Below are 23,613 nucleotides of genomic sequence, written 5' to 3'. Positions count from 1 at the left end.
TTCAACAAATATTTGGCTACTGTATTTCCCTTTTCAGTTGCAGTGGTAACGATGAACACAAACCTGTTTCAATGTTTTTTGTGTTAGCAATCTCCATGCTTCACTTTTTGCAACTCCACCCCAATCTGACCATAAATTCTTGTTTTGCAGCAGTTACATGGATTTGGCTAAATGTTTAGAAACAACTCAGCACACACAGATGGAGCAATCAGAAACATATTTACATAGGTGATGATGTCATGCAAAAACAACTCTGCACAACCAGGGTTAAGAACAGTTCCAATGCGGAACAGATGGAAGATTTACCAGGTGTAATAGGACGTTGCATATTTTTCACTCGTCTTAAGTACAACAGAGCTGGAAATTAAAAGGTTTAATGACATTCTTAAGTTATAAGGCTTGGAAAATATGAAAGAGGTATATGTGGGCTTGAGATTGCTCACCTGGCTTTCATCCACCTAACACATGGCTGACATCAGCCTAACACACCTGGCTGACATCAGCCTAACAGCCAAAGGCATGAAAAGCTGGCCCAAACATCTGGGTCTGTAGGATGCTTTCTGTTAAATTTTCTCCAATGCTAATGATTCCAAAAGTTAAAAGAACAACTGTTTCAATGTTCCTCAAGTGTTTGCATCAGTATCCATACTTGATCATGTATCGGCACCATTTGTCAAATACTAAAAGGCACCTATGCTGAGACACTTTGTGTAAAAGTTGCTCAAAGTCTGTATAGTTGGGGGGGGGGGGTCCCTCAAGTTGTGCAAATATTTTTCTACTTTTAGTAATAACAGCTATATTTGATGGCACAATGGCATCACTGGGATCCATGTGATAGGCATTCAAGATAGGATACTTTCTGCAGAATTTGGTAAAATTCTGTTAAGCAATTAATTATAAGTTATTGAAGGTTTTTCTAAATTTAGCAAGAGCGGTTATATTTGATGCCAGAATGCCATCATTTGTGCAAAATTAATATCCCTTCATGCCAAAATGCCTTCTTTAAATCTGATCAATATCTTTGGTGTAATTTTAGAAATGTTGGCTTTTATAGGATTATGAATAATGGTGGCTACATTAGATGGCAAATTTACATCATCTGAACAAATATGAAACCCCTTTAAACCTGAATGCATTGTCAAAGTTGGTCAAATTCTGCTAAGCAGTTTATGAGAAAAAGCCATTTACAGCATTTTTCCTATTTTTAACAAGGGAAACCATAGTTGATGGCATAAAAGCAATGGAGGTGTTCTGTTAATATTTGATCCAATTCTATGTGGTGGTTAGGAGCAGAAGCTGTTTAAAGGTTTATTCTGTAATGGTGGCCATATCTTAAAACCAAGGTACTGTCTGTCAAGTTTGGTCAGTGTTTGTATTAACTTGAAAGGTATTTATGCCAGAATGCCCTGTGCCAATTTTGGTTAAAACTGGTCAGGCAGTTTCTGAGAAAAGTTGAACATAGCAATTGTTGATAGATACCAGCTTCACACTGAGTGATAGGAAATACCATAAACTCACTTAGTCTTACAGTCAGGTGAGATAAAACAAAATGAAATAAAGTAAGTAAAATCTATGATCCTTACAGGATAATCTGCTGTTAGTTAATTTATTTCCAGGGGATGGTCTACTTGACACAGATGTTCTAGAAGTATTTGCCCTTCTCCTCCTATCTCTGGAAAGAAAAACAAGCATAAATAAAAAATGTGTGGTTTGTAAGAATCCACTGTATCGATAATACATAAAACATTTAAATGCACATAGCTGTGGATATTTAATTTGCATTGTTTGTTAGTTAGGTTTTTAAAAAATTTGGGGGGTATTTCATTAAATGCTAATGACAATGTATCACTGTATGTTGAACTTGACCTTATCCAAAGTCAAGTTCAATTTCTACCTGACTTAAATCATTGATTTTGATTTCGTAAACAACATGTTTATCTCAATATGAGTAGACAACTTTGAAAATTACCCTTGAATTGCTGGGTCTACCTGCTGTTTACTTCATTTTATACTATAATTTTAGAAATAGACTTCTTATTATAACTATGATTTTATCTTATACACATTATGAAATGTCCAGAAAGAATCTTTACATTAGGAAATAGCTTTTTTGAGAAAATGCTAATTGTGACCCAAGATCAGGTAGAGGACTATATAATCTTATCTTTCTATACATGAATTATTTGTGCTGTAATATCTTGAGGCAAAATCAGTTGTTAATGCTGTTGTGTTACATAGTTCATTTGAGCTGGAATTTTATTTATTCAAATTATTTATTCACTGCAAATACACAGCACTCTTCAAAAATAACACTGGAAAAAAAGACTTGCATTTATACTCAAATTTCAAAAAATAAGGATTTATTATTTGATTGTATTATTGTGATTCAACAAGAGATTGTTGGCATATCACCACTACCCATGACACCACAGTCACATCAACACTTCTAGCATTGGATTTCCACTAAAGGTTATCTGGAACTTTAAGCATTAGGTCTTGTGTCTGTTGAGTCATAATAACATGCATAAATCATCTATGCAAATTCCGTAAGAATATCAACAGTATGTGTAATATATAGAATATATTTAAATGCACATGCATAAATCAGCTATGCAATATCAGTTAGAATACTCAGTACATCATGGGAAAAGTGTTTCACTTAAAAGGCATCAGAAGTCTTTGAATAAAGGTGCCATGCCAATCATTGGTTGAAACTTTCTGTATTTCCTAGCTCTCCAGCTGCAACACACAAGCAGCTTTGTTAGCTTGTTAGCTACCTTCTTACCATGTATATGTACACAAAAACATGCTACACAAAAAAATATAGAGAGATAATGCTTGAAGAAAATTATTAATGAAGTTCTTTTCCATCCAAAATTATGAATGATAAATTTACAGAGAATTCTTTGAATATAAATTATAACAACTGCCTTAAATAATAATAATAATAATGATAATAATACAAGGTAACCAGGGAGGCACTTTTTAAAAAACAGATGCCAGGGTACTCAGATTACTCAGAGAGTTAATATGAAAATAATACAAAATTCTAAACTGCATCTATGGGTGACTATTCTACATTAAAAGTACCTTCCCTGGACCCCATGTATATTTTACTGGACCAGCCCTGATGATGATGATGATGATGATGATAATGATCATGATATGAGCTGGATCTCATTACTTTTTCTATTGCAAATTAGCAGGCAATACTAGTCAACCTCCACACCATTTTAGGTTGTTTTCTTATTGACATCTAAAACTGGGAGTGTCTTTCTAACATGTCTCTTACTGTAGTTAAATAATTCAATTTTTATTCAGACAGTGTGAAATGGAGTTGGCATTGACAATGATGAATTTAAAAATACCATTCAAATCTTCCAAACTTCTCTGCTTTATCTTCACAGTCCTCTTAAATATTCCATGTCAATTTTCCTTCTACTTTGCCACTTTTGTTTCAGCAATTTAGTTCAACTATAAAGCTTCAATAACTTGATACTGTTGAGAATTTATAGGATAATTTCTGCAATTTTCTATAGCACATAACCTTTAAGCTATTGTAATTTCTTCTGACCCATGGTTTTTGCAGACAAGATGACAAGAAGTAAACAAATCTACCATGTCAACTGATGACCTAAAATCATACGAAAAACATATTCTGTTTCCATGTTTGGCAGTTGTTTAAATGATGTGTGACAACCATGCCAGAAGCAATTTTTATGGCATTCTGAATATCCTTCATGATGATGAATTTTTGCAAGTTTCTGGTTACTTACTGTTCAAGCTGCTTATTTTTTCTCACAAGAACAAATTAACAACTACCAATATATTTTGTTCCTAAACAAACACTTAATCACAATGTTGCCTTACAATGGAGAAATCTAAATTCATCTTACCTGTCTAATGATACCTCTGATTTCTTTCGTTCCTTTTCTTTTATATATGCTGTTGGGTTAAATCTAGTATTTCTAGCACCTGAAAAATTACATTATAACAAAATCATAATTACAATACATGAAGTTTTTACTTTGACAGGATTTAATTTTGATGGGACAGTAGTCTATACTGGATATATTATATATATATTGTTGTTGTAGGGTTCAACACCATTTTCCAGCACACGATAGGCTATATATGGCGGCCAGTATTAATGGTGGAGGAAAAACCCGGGAAATCCCCGGAAAGAACCACTGACCCGTGAGAAGCTACTGGTAAGCTTTCTCACATACCCACATTGGCCGAATCCGAGACTCGAACCCACGCTGACAGAGGTGAGATGGCAGTGATCCATAATGGAAAGCGCTTTAGACCACTCGGCCACCCCTATATATATATATATATATATATATATATATATATATATATATATATATATATATATATACACACTCTCTCTCTCTCTATATATATATTTATAGTAGTCTCTCTTGAATGCCCCTCACCCACCCAAACCAGCGGCCACCTGCTTCTTACATTCAGAATCCACTGACATTGACGAGTTAGTATTCAAAAGTACCCCTCAAGAATGGCCACCCCTCTAATGCAAACAGCAGCCAGCATATTGGTACAAAAATGGACAATTTTCCCCGCATAAGCAGACACTTTTTTCCCCCAAATGTATCCAGAGCCAATAATTCATATCGTGACATAAAGTAAGTAATCAGACTATCTCTATCGTCAATACATGTCTCCCAATGTCAAGTTTCCGTTACTGAAATAAGTGTTGACTAAAATACATGTAACAATAAGATTCATATTATATCATCGTCTATAAAAGCCAATGTTTACAGGAAATGGGCACAACAATGTTATGATAGAGTTTTGGGCTTCACACATCTGTCGAATTCTTCTCTTTGATGATTACAGCTGGACGTAATTGTCAAGATCATAATATAGTCAGCACTGGCTAAAAATAGATTTTGTGCATTAACACACACACACACACAGAAATTAACTTTGAACAAATCAGGGTACCAGACAAAGACCGAAAAATCATGTGACAACACATTTATCGTTTTTCCTTTACGAAAAAGGCATTTCGTCCACTCAACAAAAGTTCTGTCTGCATAAATAAATCACATACAGTTAGCAACATCCGAATAAATCCGAATACATCCAAATAAATCGTTACCAAACATTAACATGTCATCTCATAAACTGAGACATATTATTTTAGAAGAAAGTCAGTTATTCTATTCAACAACATCAGGTGAGGTGGGGAGGGGGACTTGCTGAACAATTTTATGCAGAAAAGACTCGAATAAAACAATTTTATGTTGAAAAGATTCAAATAAACAACATCATAAAAGATAAGGAGGTTATTCAGCAGCAGCGGGAATATGGAACAAATGGAAAGAGAATTATGTATGTAAAAAGACTTAAATGACATTTTTATTGGTTTTGCAATGTGCATCACAACAATACCCGCTCATATATCATGCTTACGCCAAGAATTAGAACTATTATGTATATTCAGTTGAAATAAGACTATTATTATAACAAGAAGAACCTTTTAATAATTAATGTTACTTTAAAACGAAATGAAGATATTAAATGCTTTGAAGTACGTAGCTTTCTTACCACTTACATTACAAATACTTCTCACAAAAAATTTAGCCCCCCCCCCGGAAAGGCCACTGTCACGGTACAAAAGGGGAGGCCATATAAGACGGGAACCACTATATATATATATATATATATATATATATATATATATATATATATATAGAGAGAGAGAGAGAGAGAGAGAGAGAGAGAAAGACAGACAGCAACAAAGAAAAGAAACTCTTGACCATTAAAACCTCTGCCCTCAGTACATGGCACTAGTTTAACTGAGTAATTAATTAAAGAGAATGCATGCATTTGAAAGCATGGACAGGATATGTATTAAAATGCCTCTTGCAACATTCGCATGGAGAACAGAGCTTAGATAAACATCTTCTGATTGTCATGGTAACTAATTCTTATCGATGAAACCTGGTTGGTTCATTAATGCCGTGGATCTATCCAGTCAGAACTGGCGATAGTTCAATCCTTTAAAAGGACAAGCAATTATCTAACCCTGCATGCTGAGGCTTGCACTATCAGAAAGCATATCTTGTAAGATAGCAGCTTCAAAGAGGCTCTGGATATGGGTTCAGATTTCTCTGATTTGAGCCCAGTTAAAACCCATAAAAGATTCCATTTTGGAAACAGATAAAAGATCCCTTTTGAAAACAGGGTGAGTGATTTTGGCTATTCAGTTCAAGGTTGGACAGCAATCCTGACAGATAACTGTTGTGACCTATACTGGCTCTACCATGATGTCTGAAAATATCAGAAATAAATGGAGTGATATATCATTTGTAGTAACTGTGGCTAATTTTTTCTCCTCAAAAAGCCAGAGAGAAAAGTAAGCTACCAGACAGATTGAGGCATTCAAGGGGATGACATTGTGATCTTTGCACCAGTCTCAGAATACCTGCCACTTCACTTCATAGACTTTCAATTTGCTTTCAAAGTGAAAGACTTCCCTACTCATGATTCTCTCCATGACCGAAGGTTGAAGGCTCTACTGATAAGCCAGGCATGAAAAAACACCCGCATGCAGGGTTGTTGGAACAGACTGCTGAATTTTGACAGGATCTTCATGGGGAGGTCAATCACTACTTTGAACAGATCATTCACCCATGACTTGTTCCAACAGAGTTGGGCAACCAGAACGACTTTGCAATTCTGGTCCTCAATTTTCTGAATGACTCTTGGAATCAGTACAGGATGAATCAAAACACAGCAACAAATCCCATTCCAACTAACTGCCAGAGCATCGACTCTTGCTCAGGGACAGAACAGATGAAGATGGACAGTCTGTTATTCCACCTTGTCACAAAGAGATTTATCACAGGATGCCTTCAAAGTGTACAACAAAAATCAGATGATGAAGGGACCATAAGGTGTACAGAGTTTGATCCCATCATAACATACAATCTGCCAATATATTCAGTCTGCCATGAGTGTGTCTGATCTGGACCATTATCCAGTGCTGGAAGCACCAGTGTACAAACTCCCATAATAAAATGCATAAGTCGGATGATTTAGTTCTCTGCCCCCTCCCCACCCACCCCATCTGAGGAAGTAAGCAAGCATGACAGAAATTGTCTTGCATTATAACAATAACTTTTCAAAACAGGTCCTGATAAAATTCTTCCCCTTCCATCACTGATAATCTTGACAATAATGCCTTATCATTCCAACGGCAGTATTACCTGGTACAGTCTTCTGTATTTTCTTGGGGTGGAAGGTGCTTCTTGACATGCCCAATAAATTTGCTAGCAATTCTGATTTAGGACATACACTTAGCACTTCATGCTGAGAAGAAATTGATAGTACTCTCTTTTTTTTACCTTTGACTTATTTCTCAAGAGCATTTGCTTGTGTATTCTCTGTCCACACAACACACACACTTTATACATGTGTGATGATGAGCATTTGGTACAGAGCAAACATGTTTTGTCGATGTCCTCTATGACTTTGAATTGCATGCATTCAACTCACTAATGAAGAAAAGAATAAACAAACAAGTGTATACAATATATATATATATATATAATTTTAAATAAATTCCAACTGCATTATAAAAAAACGGTAATTATTAGAGTAAATGTCTAAAAACAGCACCTGGAAAATTCAGTTAGAGAAAATGTTGTCACTTGTGATAAAAGCAAGTGGTATGATAATGTGAAAAAATAGCAATAAATTTGCCAGATTTTTACAAAAATGTTGCATGCACCACATAAAACAACAATGTGACTTAATGTACAGTTGAAAATGAAATGTGGAAGATTAAATTTAAGATAAAATTCTATGGAGGATATTTTTGCAGCATGATAACAGAAGTGAAAACTGGTCAGATCAGGTATAATGGTAGCCACTTAGTGGGTAAAAAGGGGAGTTAACCTGTCTGAATTGACAAACATGAATTACATGCACATGAATTAACACTGAATTTTCATTTGTTTAAAAAACGTTGCATGTGGAGACTTCACCAGAGAGAGAGCCAACAGAATGTTTACAGGAGTTTAAAGCAGACTGTCATATGTCCTAACCTGAAGGTGAAGGTGTTCTACTTCGTCGAATTTGACAATTGTTTTTGTTGAAACTTGATGAGCGATCACTAAGGTGGCTTTTGTTAGGTGCAGATGATGGTCGCTCCTTTGAGCTATTTCTAGCAGACAGTCTGTCACTTGACCATGACCCTTCTCTGGATAATGACCTTTCACGAGATAATGACCTCTCTCTCGATGAAAATCTGTCAAAAGATCTTTCTCTTTCCACTCTGTGGGGATTACGTGAGGTTCTTTGTGACCCTTTGATTCGATCTCTGAAATATAAATACAAATGTTCAACACAGGAAATATACAGAGTGACATCGTGCAACAAAAAGGAACTGATAAATGGCATGAAGGCACTACTGATTCTACTGTCCAATCAAAAAGTTTAAAAAACTTTCTATCTATAACAAGCATAAAGATGACTGGGATATTTTGTGGTATACAAATCCAAGCAATCTCCTTTTGTACAAAATAAACTAATGGATAGGATAAACTCATTTTAACTTCATTAATATTCAGTTTAAAAAAACCTCCACTCAAATTAATGTCTTTTAGCATCCAAAATTTGAATGGAGAATCTGATTCATACAGGAATATGAGAGATGTTACTTGCTTAAAAATTGAAAAGACTCCAAGAACAATGGGTTGGGGTGGGATATCGTGAAGTGGCAAGGTGTCAGGACAAAGCCAGGTGATGTCAACGTAACTTTCCAAAGTTGTTTGCTTTGAGACAGGCTATACAGGTGGTCAGTTTAATTGGTGGCAGAAGAACCTGGTAAGCACCACAAACTCATGGAAAGCTACTGGCAAGCTTTCTCACATCCCAACACTGATAGAGCCCAAGATCTAACCCACATGGACAGCGGTGAGATGGCAGTGATGAGTCAATGTCAAGCGCACAGAAATAGTTAATTTTATCAACGAATAAAATGTTGACATTTTTCTTGACAGAAACATGGCTAAAAACATCAGGCGATGAGCCCAAGTGCGCGGATCTAACACCCACTGGTTAATCCATCAAGTCGCTCCCCCATAATTCTTGCAGAGGTGGAATTGCTGTCATCACAAAGAACGCCATGATAAAATGTCTTAACTTCACCACAACATTTAATTTCAACTACACATCGTTTGAACTAGTCCAAACCACACTCACACTGGAGCAAAGGTCAGTCCATTTTTTCTGCCTATACCACCCTCCTCCTGGTAGAAAAAACAAGCTGGCTGACTCTCTCTTTTTGGAGCAGTTTCCTAATCTCCTGGACTATGGAAATTTTGTAGGTGGCAACTCGATTATTCTTGGAGATTTCAACTTTCACTATGACTGTCCCTGAAACTCAAATACATCAAAACTCAAGATTCCATTAATGCTTTCAACCTCAAACAGTCAGTTAACCAACCCACCCATAAACATGGTCACATTTTAGACTGGATTCTTCATAGCCCTGATAATAACATTCTACAGTCCTCCCTGGTATCCCATGACCTTGCATCAGATCACCTCTGCATTATATGCCATCTTGACGTATCAGTCCCTAACCTTCCACCTTTATCTGCTATTAAGAGAAACCTCCGTATGATAAATAGAACCAAATTAATGCATGACATCCAAGCTAACCAAACAACTTGCTTACCTCCTACCGCAGAACAACTCAATAACTGTCTGCGTTCATTACTTGACAAACATGCCCCAGCTACCAAGTGCTACTAAGTGCAGAGTATCAATTCAAAAGTGTTCTCCATGGTATAGCAGTGTTAGGGATCAGCTTCACACTGCTAAAAGAAACCGCCGTAAAGCTGAGAGGCTTTGGCTTTCCATCAGACTCACTATTCATAACTAAATCTATGAAGTCGCTAAGAAGAATGTCACAAACATAGTCCATGCAGCGAAATGAGCCCACTACACTACTAAGATCATGGAAAGTTCCAGCTGCAAAGAGCTCTTTGAGATTACTAACAATCTAATGTCAAGGAACAAATCAACACCACTTCCAACTACCTTCTCTCCAGTCGACCTTCCGGACATGTTTGCAAATTTCTTCCATGACAAAGTACAAACCATTAGAGCCTCTGCTGAAGAAACCAACACTAGACCATAACGATTTAAAGAACTACCGCCCAGTTTCTAATCTCCCATTCATTTAAAAAATCTTAGAAAAGGTTGTTCTATCCCAGCTAGAATCTCATCTAAATTCAAACAGTCTTTTTAGCAATGTGCAATCTGCATATAGCCCTTGCCACAGTACTGAAACTACTCTTCTAAAAGTAGTTAATGACATTCTCTCTGCATTGGATAGCAGAAAGATTACAGTCCTCACCCTCCTTGATTTCTTGATTTGTCTGCAGCATTTGACACAACAGACCATGATATATTACTTCACCATCTCCAGCATGTATTTGGCATTCATGATACAGCCTTACTGTGATTCAAGTCCTACTTGGTCAACAGGACACAAATTGTATCTGCAAATGGAATACACTCCAGCCCAGTTGATCTATGTTGTGGTGTTCCACAGGGGTCTGTTCTTGGACCTGTTCTCTACATTCTCTACACTCAGTCGCTCTCAAGTGTCATAGATCATCATCCAGTATCTCACCAATTGTACGCTGATGACACCCAAATATACAAATCTAGCCACCCAACTGAAGTTGATGCTACCATCCAAGGTGTAGAGATGTGCATTTCTGATGTGAAATCATGGATGACTTACAACAAGCTGCAGATGAATGATGATAAAACTGAGGCCATTCTGATCATAACACAAAGACTTTCTCATTCACATCCTTTACCTCAAACAATAAATATCAGCAACACCAACATTAAATTCACACAATCAGTATGAAACCTAGGTGTTACTCTGGACAGTACTCTCACATTGCACCAACATGTCATGAACATATGCAAGGCTGCATATCTTGAGCTGAGATGCATCAGCTCAATTCGCAAATATCTTTCAGTTGATGCCACAAAAACACTTGTGTGTTCATTAGTACTTTCAAGACTGGACTATTGTAACTCAGTTCTGTCTGGTTCATCTCAATATCTACTCCAGAAACTCCAGAAAGTTCAAAACACAGCTGCTCGGATCATACTTAGAGTAACACGATCAGAGCACACCTCCCTGCTGCTCTGTACCCTACACTGGTTATCCATTCGATCCAGAATCAAACACAAAATTTGTTCTCTGTGCTACATTTCACTTTCTGACTCTAGTCCAACATACCTATCTGACCTCACCAATGTGTACACACCAGCAAGATACTTAGGTTCCTCTTCTGACATTCGTATACTCGTTATTCCTACTATGAAAACAAAGTCATATGGACAGCGTTCTTTTGCATACCAGGGCCCCGCAACATGGAATGAATTGCCCACTGAACTTAGACACAAAGAAACAGTGATCACATTCAAGAGGGCTCTCAAAACTCACTTATTTCGACAGCAAGAACAAACTTAAAGACCTAATAATGTTTCCTACCTGAAATATTCTCAGCATGTTTTTTATTTTTTAATATTTTTCTAATTTCATGTTCTTTGTTTTTGTAATAATATTATTATGTTTCTTATCTCATAGGTGTTGTCTAATGTTGTAAAGCGCTTAGAGCTTCTAAAGATTAGGCGCTATACAAAGTCCTCATTATTATTATTATTATTATATTCATAACAAATGTCATTGACAAGGAAATGGATCACAGAAAGTGCAGTGTTACTGAAACATTAAATGTTGACATGAAAACCCCAAAATTTTTACAATTCCAAATCAAAAATGTCAATTCAGTTTTATCCTGTACTAATATAGAATCATACAATTCCATTTGAAAAATACCAATCTTTCAATAAATTGCCCATTTGACACCTATAAATTCAATAAACAAACATAAAGAATTGTTTAAATGCATTGATAGTAGGCAAAAGTTTTATTTTATTCATGCATTCACGCAAATATGTAGCCATATTTGTTTTGCTATAAGCAAAGTCAATGATTTGTGTTGGTGAATGTATATGTAAATTATGCATCTGGGAGAGTTGCAGGACATTCTGTGCACATTTACACTCATAGTGCTCAATACTGGTTGCTGTTGCTGTGGGTTTAACAACAATTTTTAGCACTCAATAAGCTATACATGATGGCCGGTATAAATGGTGGAGGAAGAAATTGGAAAACACCCTGGTAAAAACTACTGGCTCACGGGAAGCTACTGGTAAACTTTCTCACATATCCACATTGGCCAAATCCAAGACACAAATCCATGCAGATGTGAGATGGCAGTGATAGATAAAGGTGAGCACATTAGGCTACTCAGCCACCAAAAGGCCTCCATGAAACTGGTGAGATCAGTCATCAAATACTGTCAGGTAATCAAATACACCATGATTTGGTCTTTGCCCTGAGATGTTTAACAATTTTTCGAAGGCATACTAAAGAAATCAATGATTCATGCCCCTAAAGTATCATTAAGTTAGTATTTTACAAAGTGCACAAAGTACCCAAGAGAAATTTATAAGGATGTAATTAGTTTCAAACCAGGAAGTAACCCCCAGTTAATTAAAATCACCTGTAGATTCTGAAATATTATTATATTAAAATGAATAAAAGACATGAGACACTATGACTGAAATAAGATGAAAATCTGAAGCTTAATAGTTTAACTCAGTGGTTTTCAACCTGCATGTCGCCCAATCAGCAAATTGCTAGATCACATGACATCCTGTTTTTAAAAAATCAACAGAAAGGCTACATTGACACCTATGGTTTTCTTAGAGTGGAGCTTTGGAGTAGGTTAAACGCAGAAATTTTTCTTCTTCTGTAGTTTGTGGAGAAAATAGATGACAATAAAATATACAAATTATTTTTAAACTGATACACATTAAGTTGTGTGGGTGCAGCCCATATAACACACTGTCAGCTGCAAATCTGGCCCACTACAGTAAATAGGTTGAGAACCACTGGAACTTGAACTAAATGAAAATGTTTTAGAAAGCAAATGTTTAGTAAATTGTGTTTCTCCGAGAATACTTACCCGATCACATTAACGTTAGGGGATATAAGCCTGCTACCTCTCGAATCCAGCCCTACTAAAAGACGAAAATTTGTCTTTTTGGTCTACCTCATATAGACCAAAAGGCAATAACTCTTGCCTCTTACATCCCTTTGCCACCGCCAGATGTCGCTAGTTTTTTTAAACTGAGAGATATATATTATACGAGGATGCTTGCAAAGCGGGGTGGATGGGAGGGTTTTTAAGTAATGTGATCGGGTAAGTATTCTCGAAGAAACACAATTTACTAAAAATTTGCTTTCTCCTTCAAATACGTTCCCCGATCACATTAACGTTAGGAGAATAAGTAATAAGAGGAGGGAATGCTGAGCATCATACCTCAACCCCGGGTACATTCTAGGGAATGATGGCTGGCTTCCCCATTTGAATGATAACCCGTTTTCCTAATTTCATCAGCAACACAGCCTAGGGTCACGTGATATGTGACCCTTATATATGGTTAAGAAGATAGTTATTGAAATCTTCTTACCTACGAAATTTCACTGGCGAATCCAGCGAAGCTGATAGGCTGTGCTGATTGTTTTAAATGTGTCTGGTGGTCATCTGGGCTGCCGACACCGGACCAGCCAGATTCAAGGTTTGCCTCTGCGAAACCAAATCTCTGAGATAAAAACTGGAGAAGGTTGACTCTGCATGCCAGCCAACAGCTTCTATTATATCTCAGATTGAAACATTGCGTTTGAATGCCAGGCTCGCCGAGATTGCTCTAATCTCATGAGCTGTAATCTTCATGAGGCGACTCTGATCTTGTGAGACCTCAGAGTATGCTGAGCGTATAACCCACTTCAGCCATGAAGCAAGGGCTTGAGGGGTGATATCCCGTTTACCAGCTTTGACCGGAAGAAAGAGGTGCTTATGTGTCCCGACACGCCTCTGTGCATTTTAAATAGTGCTTGAGTGCACGAACAGGATCTTGCATGGCTGCTGCTCTTGACTTATCTATGGAAGAGAGCGAGTGAATGACGATTCTTTGATTGCCAATGGATGGTAACCTATTTTTTTGCTACAAAGCCTGGTTGCGTCAGGAGGACCACCGAACCATCTGATCTGAACTGAAGAATGTTCGGGTCACTGGAAAGGGCATTAACTCACTCACCCTGCATGCTGAAGCTAAGGCTATCAAGAAACATGTTTTGTATGATAGTAGCTTTAACGAATGTGGGCTAAAGGTTCAAATTTGTCTGAATTGAGCCATGTTAAAACCCAGGACAGATTCCATTTTGGAAACAGGGTGAGGGATTTTGGTCGATTGAAATCAAAATTGTCTAAAAGATCTGATAGATCTTTGTTATGCCCAATATCACATCTACCATGATGGCGGAATGTGTCTGATATCATGGAGCAGTAGCCTTTGATAGTAATTGGGCCAACTGTTTCTCCTTGAAAAGCCAGAGAAAAAAGTTGGCCAGTTGAGGGATTGAGATACTCAAAGGGACGATGTTATTGATATGGCACCAGTCACTGAAAACCTGCCACTTTCCCTCGTAAGCCTTCATAGTGGAGGGCCTTCTTGCTCTTGAGATTCTCTCCACAATCGAAGGTTTAAATTGCTTGTCTTGCAAGGCTGCCCGGACAAGAGCCAAGCATGAAGAAGGAGACGGTCCGGGCAGGGGTGGAACACCTGTGACCGCGGTTGTTTGAGAAGATTTGGGCTGGTTGGAATCTTCCTGGGTAGATCTATCGCTAGATCGAGTAGATCAGTGACCCAGGACTTGTTCCATCTGAGAGGGGCAATCAGAATCATCTGACAGTTCTGACCCCTTAACCTCTGGATTATTTTCGGTACCAAAAGCATGGGAGGGTAGGTGAAGCCTACAACCCCTCCCAGCTGATTGACAGAGCGTCCACGGCCCAAGCCTCTGGGTCTGGAACCGGAGAGACGAAATTGCGATTCCACCTTGTCACAAAAAGATCAATCATTGGACGCCCCCAAGTGTGAAAATCCGAAGAAAGACTGATTGATGGAGTGACCATTCCGTGTGAATGACTTGACCTTTCCTGGATAGAGTGTCGGCCAAGACAATGAGTCTGCCGGGAATGTGTCTGATTTGTATGTTGATGTGGAGGTTGTCGCACCAACGTAGAAACTGCCAGATCAGACTGCACAGGTCTGGTGATTTTGTGCCCCCTTGCTTGAGGAGGTAAGTCACCACCACAGAGTTGTCTGACATAATGAGGACAGTTTTTCCTGAGAGCTGATCCTTCCAGAAATGAAAGGCATTGATGACAGCCCTCACTTCTAAAAGGTTGATGTGGAGAGGCCTCTCCCCTGGCTCCCACGTGCCGCTGACTGTAGCAAAGTCCGGCAACAGGTGGGCACCCCAAACGTAGGTACGGGCGTCGGTACATACCGCTATCTCTGCTTGGGGCATCTCCAGAGGAATCCCAGTGGACAGCCAACCGGGGTTGTGCCACTGATGCAGGAACGATCATATTTCGAGCGTGATCATTATTGTTTGATTGAGGGGACATGAAAAGGGGTGCCATTGTGCCAGTAACGTCATTTGTAAGGGACGCATAAAAAGACAGCCAAGCGGGATCAAGTCCGCCGCCACATTGAATAATCCGAGGAGTTGCAAGAATTCTCTCGCTGAAATCCACGTCCTGTTGGAAACGGACTCGACGAGTTCGACGATCCGGATTACGCGAGCGCGAGGAAGCCGTACCAGATTCAGATCAGTGAGAAACTCCATACCCAGATGGACAAAATGCTGGGATGGACGGAGATTGGACTTTTCCAGTTCACGAGAAAGCCTAGATGATCTAAAAGTGCTAAAAGATCGTTTCTGCCTTTGAGCAGAATAGAACTTACCATATGTTTCTGGAGGATGTCGTCCAAGTACACTGCCATCCCTGTAGATGAAGTCGAGTGGAACAAGGTGATGATGCAATCCATAACCTTGGTAAAAGCCCAAGGGCTGATGTTGAGGCCAAAGGGTAGGACCTGGAACTGATAAACCGCGTCGCGGTAAGCGAATCGGAGAAATTTCCGTGACGCGGGGTGGATTGGGACGTGAAAATATGCGTCGGTCATATCCAGACTGACGGCATACTCGTCCCTCCGGATGGAAAGACAGATTGATCTCGCCGTTTCCATCTTGAATTTTGGTGGTAAAATGTATTGGTTGAGGTGACTCAGGATGATGATCTGGATAAGAAACAGCCTGGAATAAAACCCCGGTGATTGCAGGTTTTTTTTTCACAATCTCCACCGCCCGTTTTTCTATGAGCGACCGTATCTCTTGTTGTAGAAAGGTATCCTTCTCCCGATCGGACGGTATGTCCATGAAGAGGGGAGAGGAGGGCAGGGGAGGGGGTTGGATAAATGAAATCCTCCGAAATGACCTGGATCACCCAATCTTTCTCAGGAAAAAAGGTGGTCCAGTGGTCCTGAAATTTCAGGAGGCGGCTGCCCACAGGTAGGCTGTCCACAGGTGGTGGAGAAGGTATGTCAATTTTTTAGAGTTAGGAGGCTTGAAGACGGAAAAACTTTGTTTCTTACTGCCTCTGTATGGTTGCCTCCTAGCTCGATTAGACTGTTGTCTCCTGGCATTGGGTTGGAATCTATACTGCATTTTTCATTTGATTGTAAGGATCCCTTGTCCCTGGTCCGCCAAACATCCCTCCGCTGTGGCTGGGGCTGATTTTTTCTAAACGTCTGCGAGGGTTGGGCAGCGAGTTGATGGGGCAGTTCCTGAGCTGCCTGCTTCCGAACTTCTTCAATTTTTCCTCCAAAGAGTAAAGGTGACCCAAACGGAGTCATCCATAAAACCAGAGTATGATGGGGCTTGAGCGACGTGGACCACAGAGATGCATCACGTCATATCAGGTCTAAGTTGGCAGAAGCAGCCAACGCATTAGTTATGGAATGGTGAGCTGCCCTGTTAATAACTCTAGCGATCCGGGCCGTCGCTTCCCAAGCGTGGTCATTGTCGGATTTTTCTGCCAGTCGGAACATGGCTAATGAAGCCAAGTCTAACATTGAAGACGTAGCGACTATGTTCCGGACTAGCTTTGACGTGGCATGGAACACATTTTTGTCCACTTTGTAAAACAGTGGAGCAGACATGTGAACTGCTGCCATATTTTTGTCCAGGGCCGGAAGATCCGTACTGAAGGCGTTTGAATGAGTTTTGTACCAGCGACCCGAGAACATCGCTGGTATTTGGCTTTCTGAAAAGAACGCCTTAGCATTCCCTGGATCACCTATTCGTCCTGAAAGGTGATCCTTGATCTCCTTAATTTTTGCCGACTGGGGAAGGAGTCGGAAGGATGGCGTCTCTTCCTCCCCATCAAGATCTACAGACACCTTAACTTTGTAGTCTTGAGTGGCGGTAGAAGGTGGAGGGCATTCTGAAGTTGCCAACACCCTATAAATTTCTTCCACTGCTGCCTTGAAGCCAAACTCAATCCGTTCCATGGTTGGATCTGTGTACGGCTGATTTGCAGGAGTTTCGTCACCCTCACTGTGTGCCAAGTCGTGTTCTGGAATAGCTTTCATTTCTGGATAGAGCATACCAGGTGGCATAGATGACGCGATTCCATCATCCTTATCCTTAACACTGTCACTAACTCTCCCTCGTGGATAAGCCGTGAACATATGGACGGCCGGCCCTGTCGTTTGGTTTGTATGGCTTGTGGTCGGCCTGAATGTTGGCGATGGTCCTGCTATCACCGGTACCTGCTGCTCCAACGGCCTGGCTGGAAGGACAGATTTCTTACTAAAATCTCCGCCATAGTATTGGTATGTTGCTGGCGGTACAGCTTGATGGACGGATTTATCACTAAAATCCTCGTAAGTCATATTTGGTCGGACCATTTTAGCAACAGGGTCCCCATGCTGGGACAGCTGGACGGCCGGTGACGTAGAGGTTGTATAATGAAATGGATCCAGTAAAAACCCCATGCGTCCTGACTTACAGGCCCGAAGGCCATGCTCGGACATGCGGGGGACTTACACCCACTGGGCAGCCTAAAATTGGGGGAACATTCCCCCAAAGAGTCAGAAAAAGCTGTGGAAGCGAGCGAGCTGATGTCAATAGCTGCGTCATCGTTTCCTGGCCCAAACGACGCATCTGTTCCAAGGTGGACTGTTGTACCCTGTCAACATTATTTTCCTCCATTGCTGCTGATGTTACTGTGGCTGACTGTTGCAAACGACTAACTTTAGGTGGAGGGGGGACCCCAACGTCCCCCACAAGGCTCGCAATGGAGGCTGTCTTTGGATGTATACTGAAGACATCAATGCTATCTTTCTTCGACATATTCCGTCTATCACTCCCTTTTGCTGCCTTCTGGACTACATCAGCCCATGTTTGCTCTGTCCAAGTATTACACACGCTGCATGGTATAGATGATGTACACTTGGTACATACAAAATACAAGAGTCATGGTTGTCTTCTTTTGCTTTGAACTTTTTGCATTTCATGCATTTGGTTGACATTTCTACTGAAACGACACAAGAAAAGAAAACAAAGCACAAATTAGCAATTCAGCATGTTATTAATTTGCTAATACCACAACCGTTACTAACGGAGTAAGTGAAATCAGTCGGTGTCGCGTTCACTCTTAACTGACAATACGAGTTCAGTGATAACGTGTGTAACATGGTCTTCAGTAGACGAAATCCGTAAGGGTGACAAAGTCACTCAATTTTGAAAAAAATTGTTAAAATAATGTATACAATCTGTAGAAGAATGATTGTCCGACGCAATAAATCCAAATTTAACTTCAGATGGTCCAATTTAATGCTAAGATGGCTTGGATTGTTTGGAGGTATAATGTACGTGTTATCCGTACAAGCGAAGCTTAAAAACTGGCGACACCTGGCGGTGGCAAGGGGAGGTAAGGGTTATTGCCCTTTGGTCTATATGAGATAGACCAAAAAGACGAATTTTCGTCTTTTAGTAGGGCTGAATTCGTGAGGTAGCAGGCTTATATCCCCTAACGTTAATGTGATCGGGGAACGTATCTGAAGGAGAAATATGGACATAAAATGTAAATAACCACTGGAACTTTAACTGACTGAAAATGTTCCAGAAATATAGAAAATGTAAATGTTCTAGTGAATAAAATCTCTTTTCATCCATTGCCTGAGAGACAAAAGTTTGATTCAAAGATGTCTCACCTTCTGCACATTGCTAGTTCATTAGTTAAACTCTTCACCCGTATTTTTAAATTTCTTTCTGATGCTCTGATTTCTTCTAACTGAAACAGAAAAGGAAAATCAAATCTGAACTAGCCCAAATATGAAGGCATATGATGATGATTCTATTTGCTTGTATAGTCAATCTAAGACAATGGGAATACAGCTAAAATATTTCAATCAAAATCAAATTTCATGTCTTTATTTAATTTTCAACTCAAAGAAATTAGTATATTGTGAATTCAGCAACCTATGTCAAATTTTACTGATGCTACAGATCATGATGTTAAAAGTCCAATTACCAATGATGTAAAGAATCTGCGACCCCTTTTTCCACAAAAATTTACCTTTTTGTGCAAAATCACAAAACTGATATCAATGAAAAATATTAAAAATCACTGTAAACTGGGTTTGCCCGTGAGCAGGAGTTTATAGGATAACCCAAGTTTTCAAGGAATTATAAAGCATCTGGAATAGTGTTAAATTAACTGTGACCCTGGTGCATGTTTATCATGAGTGAGCGCATGAGTGAGTAATTGATCAGTGCACAGGGTGCATGAAGGGGATGACAATGTTGAGTGCCATGCACTTAATAAATGCGATACGCGCTCGTCATCTTGTCTCTAGACAAACTACATCTTATTCATTGTGTCTATGCCTATGGTGGGGAATACAATTCACAAGAATTGTTATATCTGAATATTTAGGCCTTCATGTCTGGGTTTTTTTGTGTTGGTCTTGTATTGTTGATGCTAAATAAACTCCACAACCCAAGGGTGTTGTGTTCATTTCTTTTTTACAATGCATGGCTCACAATGGCACCAATCTTGCAAGCAAGACAGGGCGGAAGATGGCGGATGAACAATTAAACCAGACCAAAGTACTGCTACCAATGCAGACCAAAGTACTGCTACCAATGCAGACACAAAGTACTGCTACCAATGCAGACCGAAGTACTGCTACCAATGCAGACCAAAGTACTGCTACCAATGCAGACTGAAGACTGCAAGTCATGAAGTGGAAGTTTTCCTGATGAATTAGTGTTTTTTTCCAAACCTAACTGACAAAGGAAGTGCACAGACAATTTTCTTTCAAAGTGTTTTTCATGAGGATGTCATTATCTTCACAGTTAATGGACATGAACAATTGTGTGTATAGAACTCGTATAAAAAAATTTGTGTTATGTGTTAAGATTATATATTTTCAGAAGGATGAATACTTGATACTGTAAGTTAAATTTTTCATTTATTTTGGGCTCATTAGTACTGTTAGTCATTTTGTTTTAACTCATTAGTTTCGCTAACTGGTACAGTTACACAGATCATTTTTTTTAATCCAACTAGCAGCACAGTTATACCCACATATGTGTGGCACAGAAATAACTCACATACGAGTGGAGATTTGAGGTAAAATGTCTCCTACCTGAACATCCTCCGGCTATTATGATTCAGGAGTTCTAAAGGTCTCTACGAGGCAGGACGAGAATACCGTCATATCATTAGGCGAGAGAGAGCATCCATTGAAGCTATATTGAGGTGCTTAGATACTGCCTTTGGAGAGAAGACAACTCAAGGCATTATCATGCAAGAAATTTTCAACTCTTTCCAAAGAGAAGGGAATCAGTGACTACCGGTACCTTTGGTTGTAGACTGGAAACACTTCTACAAACCATGTCATCAGAGAAGAGGATAAGGACAGCCTCCTCAGACAGAAGTTTTGGTTTTCACTGAGGAGTGATCTCCTGAAGAGACACACTCACCATATATTTGATACCATCTCTAACTATGATGAGTTATTGCAGGAGATTAGGAAGTCGTCAAGCAGCTGAACTTGCCGAAGGACACTGGCAAAAATTCCAACAAAAACATATACTACCAGTCCATGGTAGATGGCGAACACAAAAGACATGAACTAGAGAGACAGAGAGTTCAACTCAAGGATTCAACAAATAATCTCAGATCAACACTCTTACTAATCAGCTGTATGAGCAGTCGTTGCTCCTTGGAGAACTGATGGAAATTAACAGAGAGCTGAGTAACAACCAAGAGAGCCAAAATGACAACAATAAACAAGGTCATTACAGTAATAGTCACCAGTACAACTACCAAGGAAGATGGAAATCAAGGCAACAACAACCAATGGCATGGCTATGGTAGAGAAGCATGGCATTTAGAAAGAGTAACCATATCTTTAGATGGCTATAAGGGGGCAGGTAACAATCCTAATGGCCAAATTACACTATTTCAGCATTTAATTGGCTCTTCCAACACTAGTATTGTTTACTTAAACAATGTCCCAGTCACTGTCCTTATTGACAGTGGGTCCATCATAGTGACTATTCTATCAAATAGGTTGTATTTGTCACTTAGTGATAAGCCAGTGCTTCACTCTCTCAAATCACTGGGTCTCAAAGTAAACTGCAAATAGTTCCCTTCTAAATTACCTAGGATACAATGAGTATCCAATTTTAATGCTATTTTTGTGTGATTTTCAATTTAGTGTCCCAGTGTTAGTGGTACCAGATAAAGAGTGCAACCATACCTGTCCTGTGGTTATAGGGACAAATGTCATTTGTTTGTGTAGGGATTGCATGGTTGATAATCCTCCTATGGCTAGAATTCGAGATGCATCGAAGATTGCTATGGATAGCATTGAGTGTTAAGTCATTTACAGTCAAATCTACCAATGTGCATACTGTCAACATTGCGCAGCATGAAACTATTACTATCAATGGCATTGCCCACAATGTTGATGATCATATAACAGAAGTGATTACAGAGAACTTAGGAAACTCTGAACATTTTACAGTTTGTCCAATAGTGATCAGGGTTAATCAACAGGGCTCACATTCCTAAGTTTATGACAAACTTTGCAATATGTCTGCCAAATGTGTCAAAATAAGACCTAAGTCTGATATGTCTCATAAGTGAAGTCAAAGTGGTTGACAACTTAGCTTCTGATTTTCCCCCCCAACAGGTCAGAGAACAGTTTACATTCTACTCTGGAAGATCCAAAGGTTAAAATGGACATGGAAAATCTGACCCCAGAGCAACTGGATAGATTCATACAAGTATTGGGCAAATGGGACTGCATATTTTCAAAGGGGCCCCCAGACTTGGGAAAGAATGACTGCATCAAGCAAGAGATAGTACTCAACGATGATAAACCGTTCCAACAACCGTACAGAAGAATACACCCCCCTCCCCGGGGATGTATGAGGAGGTGCATCAGCATATTAAGGAGATGATAAATGCTGGTGCAATCAGGGAATCTGATAGTCCCACCAAAAGTGTTCAACTACACAAATAATTAGTGTGTGTTACTAAATAAGTAAATAAACCTACAAATAATCAGTGTATGTAACTAAATAAGCAAATAAACCTACAAATAATCAGTGTGTGTTACTAAATAAGTAAATAAACCTACAAATAATCAGTGTTACTAAATAAGCAAATAAACCTACAAATAATCAGTGTGTGTAACTAAATAAGCAAATAAACCTACAAATAATCAGCGTGTGTTACTAAATAAGCAAATAAACCTACAAATAATCAGTGTGTTACTAAATAAGTAAATAAACCTACAAATAATCAGTGTGTTACTAAATAAGTAAATAAACCTATAAATAATCAGTGTGTGTTACTAAATAAGCAAATAAACCTACAAATAATCAGTGTGTGTTACTAAATAAGCAAATAAACCTACAAATAATCATTGTGTGTTACTAAATAAGCAAATAAACCTACAAATAATCAGTGTGTTACTAAATAAGCAAATAAATCTCAGCAGTGCATGCAAAAATGGGGCACCAATGATACTGGGGTATAAAATCAGAAATAAATTCCACAACTACAAGAAATTCACATAAATATAAAACATTTCACAAAATAATGACTGCAACGCATAGTAAATACCTTCACATTCAACATTATACAAACTCTGTCAATGAATGGTCAATAAGCAACAAAATTAACTTTGATTCTGTGATAGGTACCATATACAAAGTGTAACATATCAAGTGAAAGCTAAAACTGGTAAACAACCATAGGTATATAGTGGTGGTGAGGGGAGGTATGGGCAAGGTGTTCATTTGTGATATTGTCTATTATCAACACAGCTTCTGTGAAGATAAGAAATACATTAATTTCATTTGCTTTCTCAAAAGGACTGTTTACAACATATGTTCCCTACTTTGTGCAAATGATAAATCATGCACTGATGATACTGGTTGATTAGATTAGCATCTGTACCATACAAATGTGACCTTGTACTAAGTACTTGGTAGTTGCATAACCCCTGCCGAATCTCTGAACTAAATAT

General features: G+C 38.9%; 1 protein-coding gene across 4 annotated transcripts in view; it reads right to left on the bottom strand.

The window, feature by feature from the left end:
- The window catches only part of LOC149805172 (centrosomal protein CCDC61-like), an 87,200-nt gene that overhangs the window by 46,504 nt on the left and 17,083 nt on the right, over window positions 1-23,613 (bottom strand). For all 4 annotated transcript variants that reach the window (XM_089948011.1, XM_089948029.1, XM_089948019.1 and 1 more), the window contains exons 7-10: window positions 19,276-19,355; window positions 8,085-8,359; window positions 3,897-3,975; window positions 1,584-1,672 (exon numbers count right to left, since the gene is read on the bottom strand). In XM_089948011.1, the coding sequence (XP_089804137.1) occupies window positions 1,584-1,672; window positions 3,897-3,975; window positions 8,085-8,359; window positions 19,276-19,355 (523 nt within the window). The remainder of the gene's footprint in view (window positions 1-1,583; window positions 1,673-3,896; window positions 3,976-8,084; window positions 8,360-19,275; window positions 19,356-23,613) is intronic.

This window comes from Sinohyriopsis cumingii, chromosome 2, assembly GCF_028554795.1.
Source record: "Sinohyriopsis cumingii isolate HCF-2022 chromosome 2, ASM2855479v2, whole genome shotgun sequence".
Lineage (NCBI taxonomy): Eukaryota > Metazoa > Mollusca > Bivalvia > Unionida > Unionidae > Sinohyriopsis > Sinohyriopsis cumingii.
The sequence above is the reverse complement of the archived record's forward strand: the minus strand, read 5'-3'. Positions and strand labels throughout refer to the sequence as shown.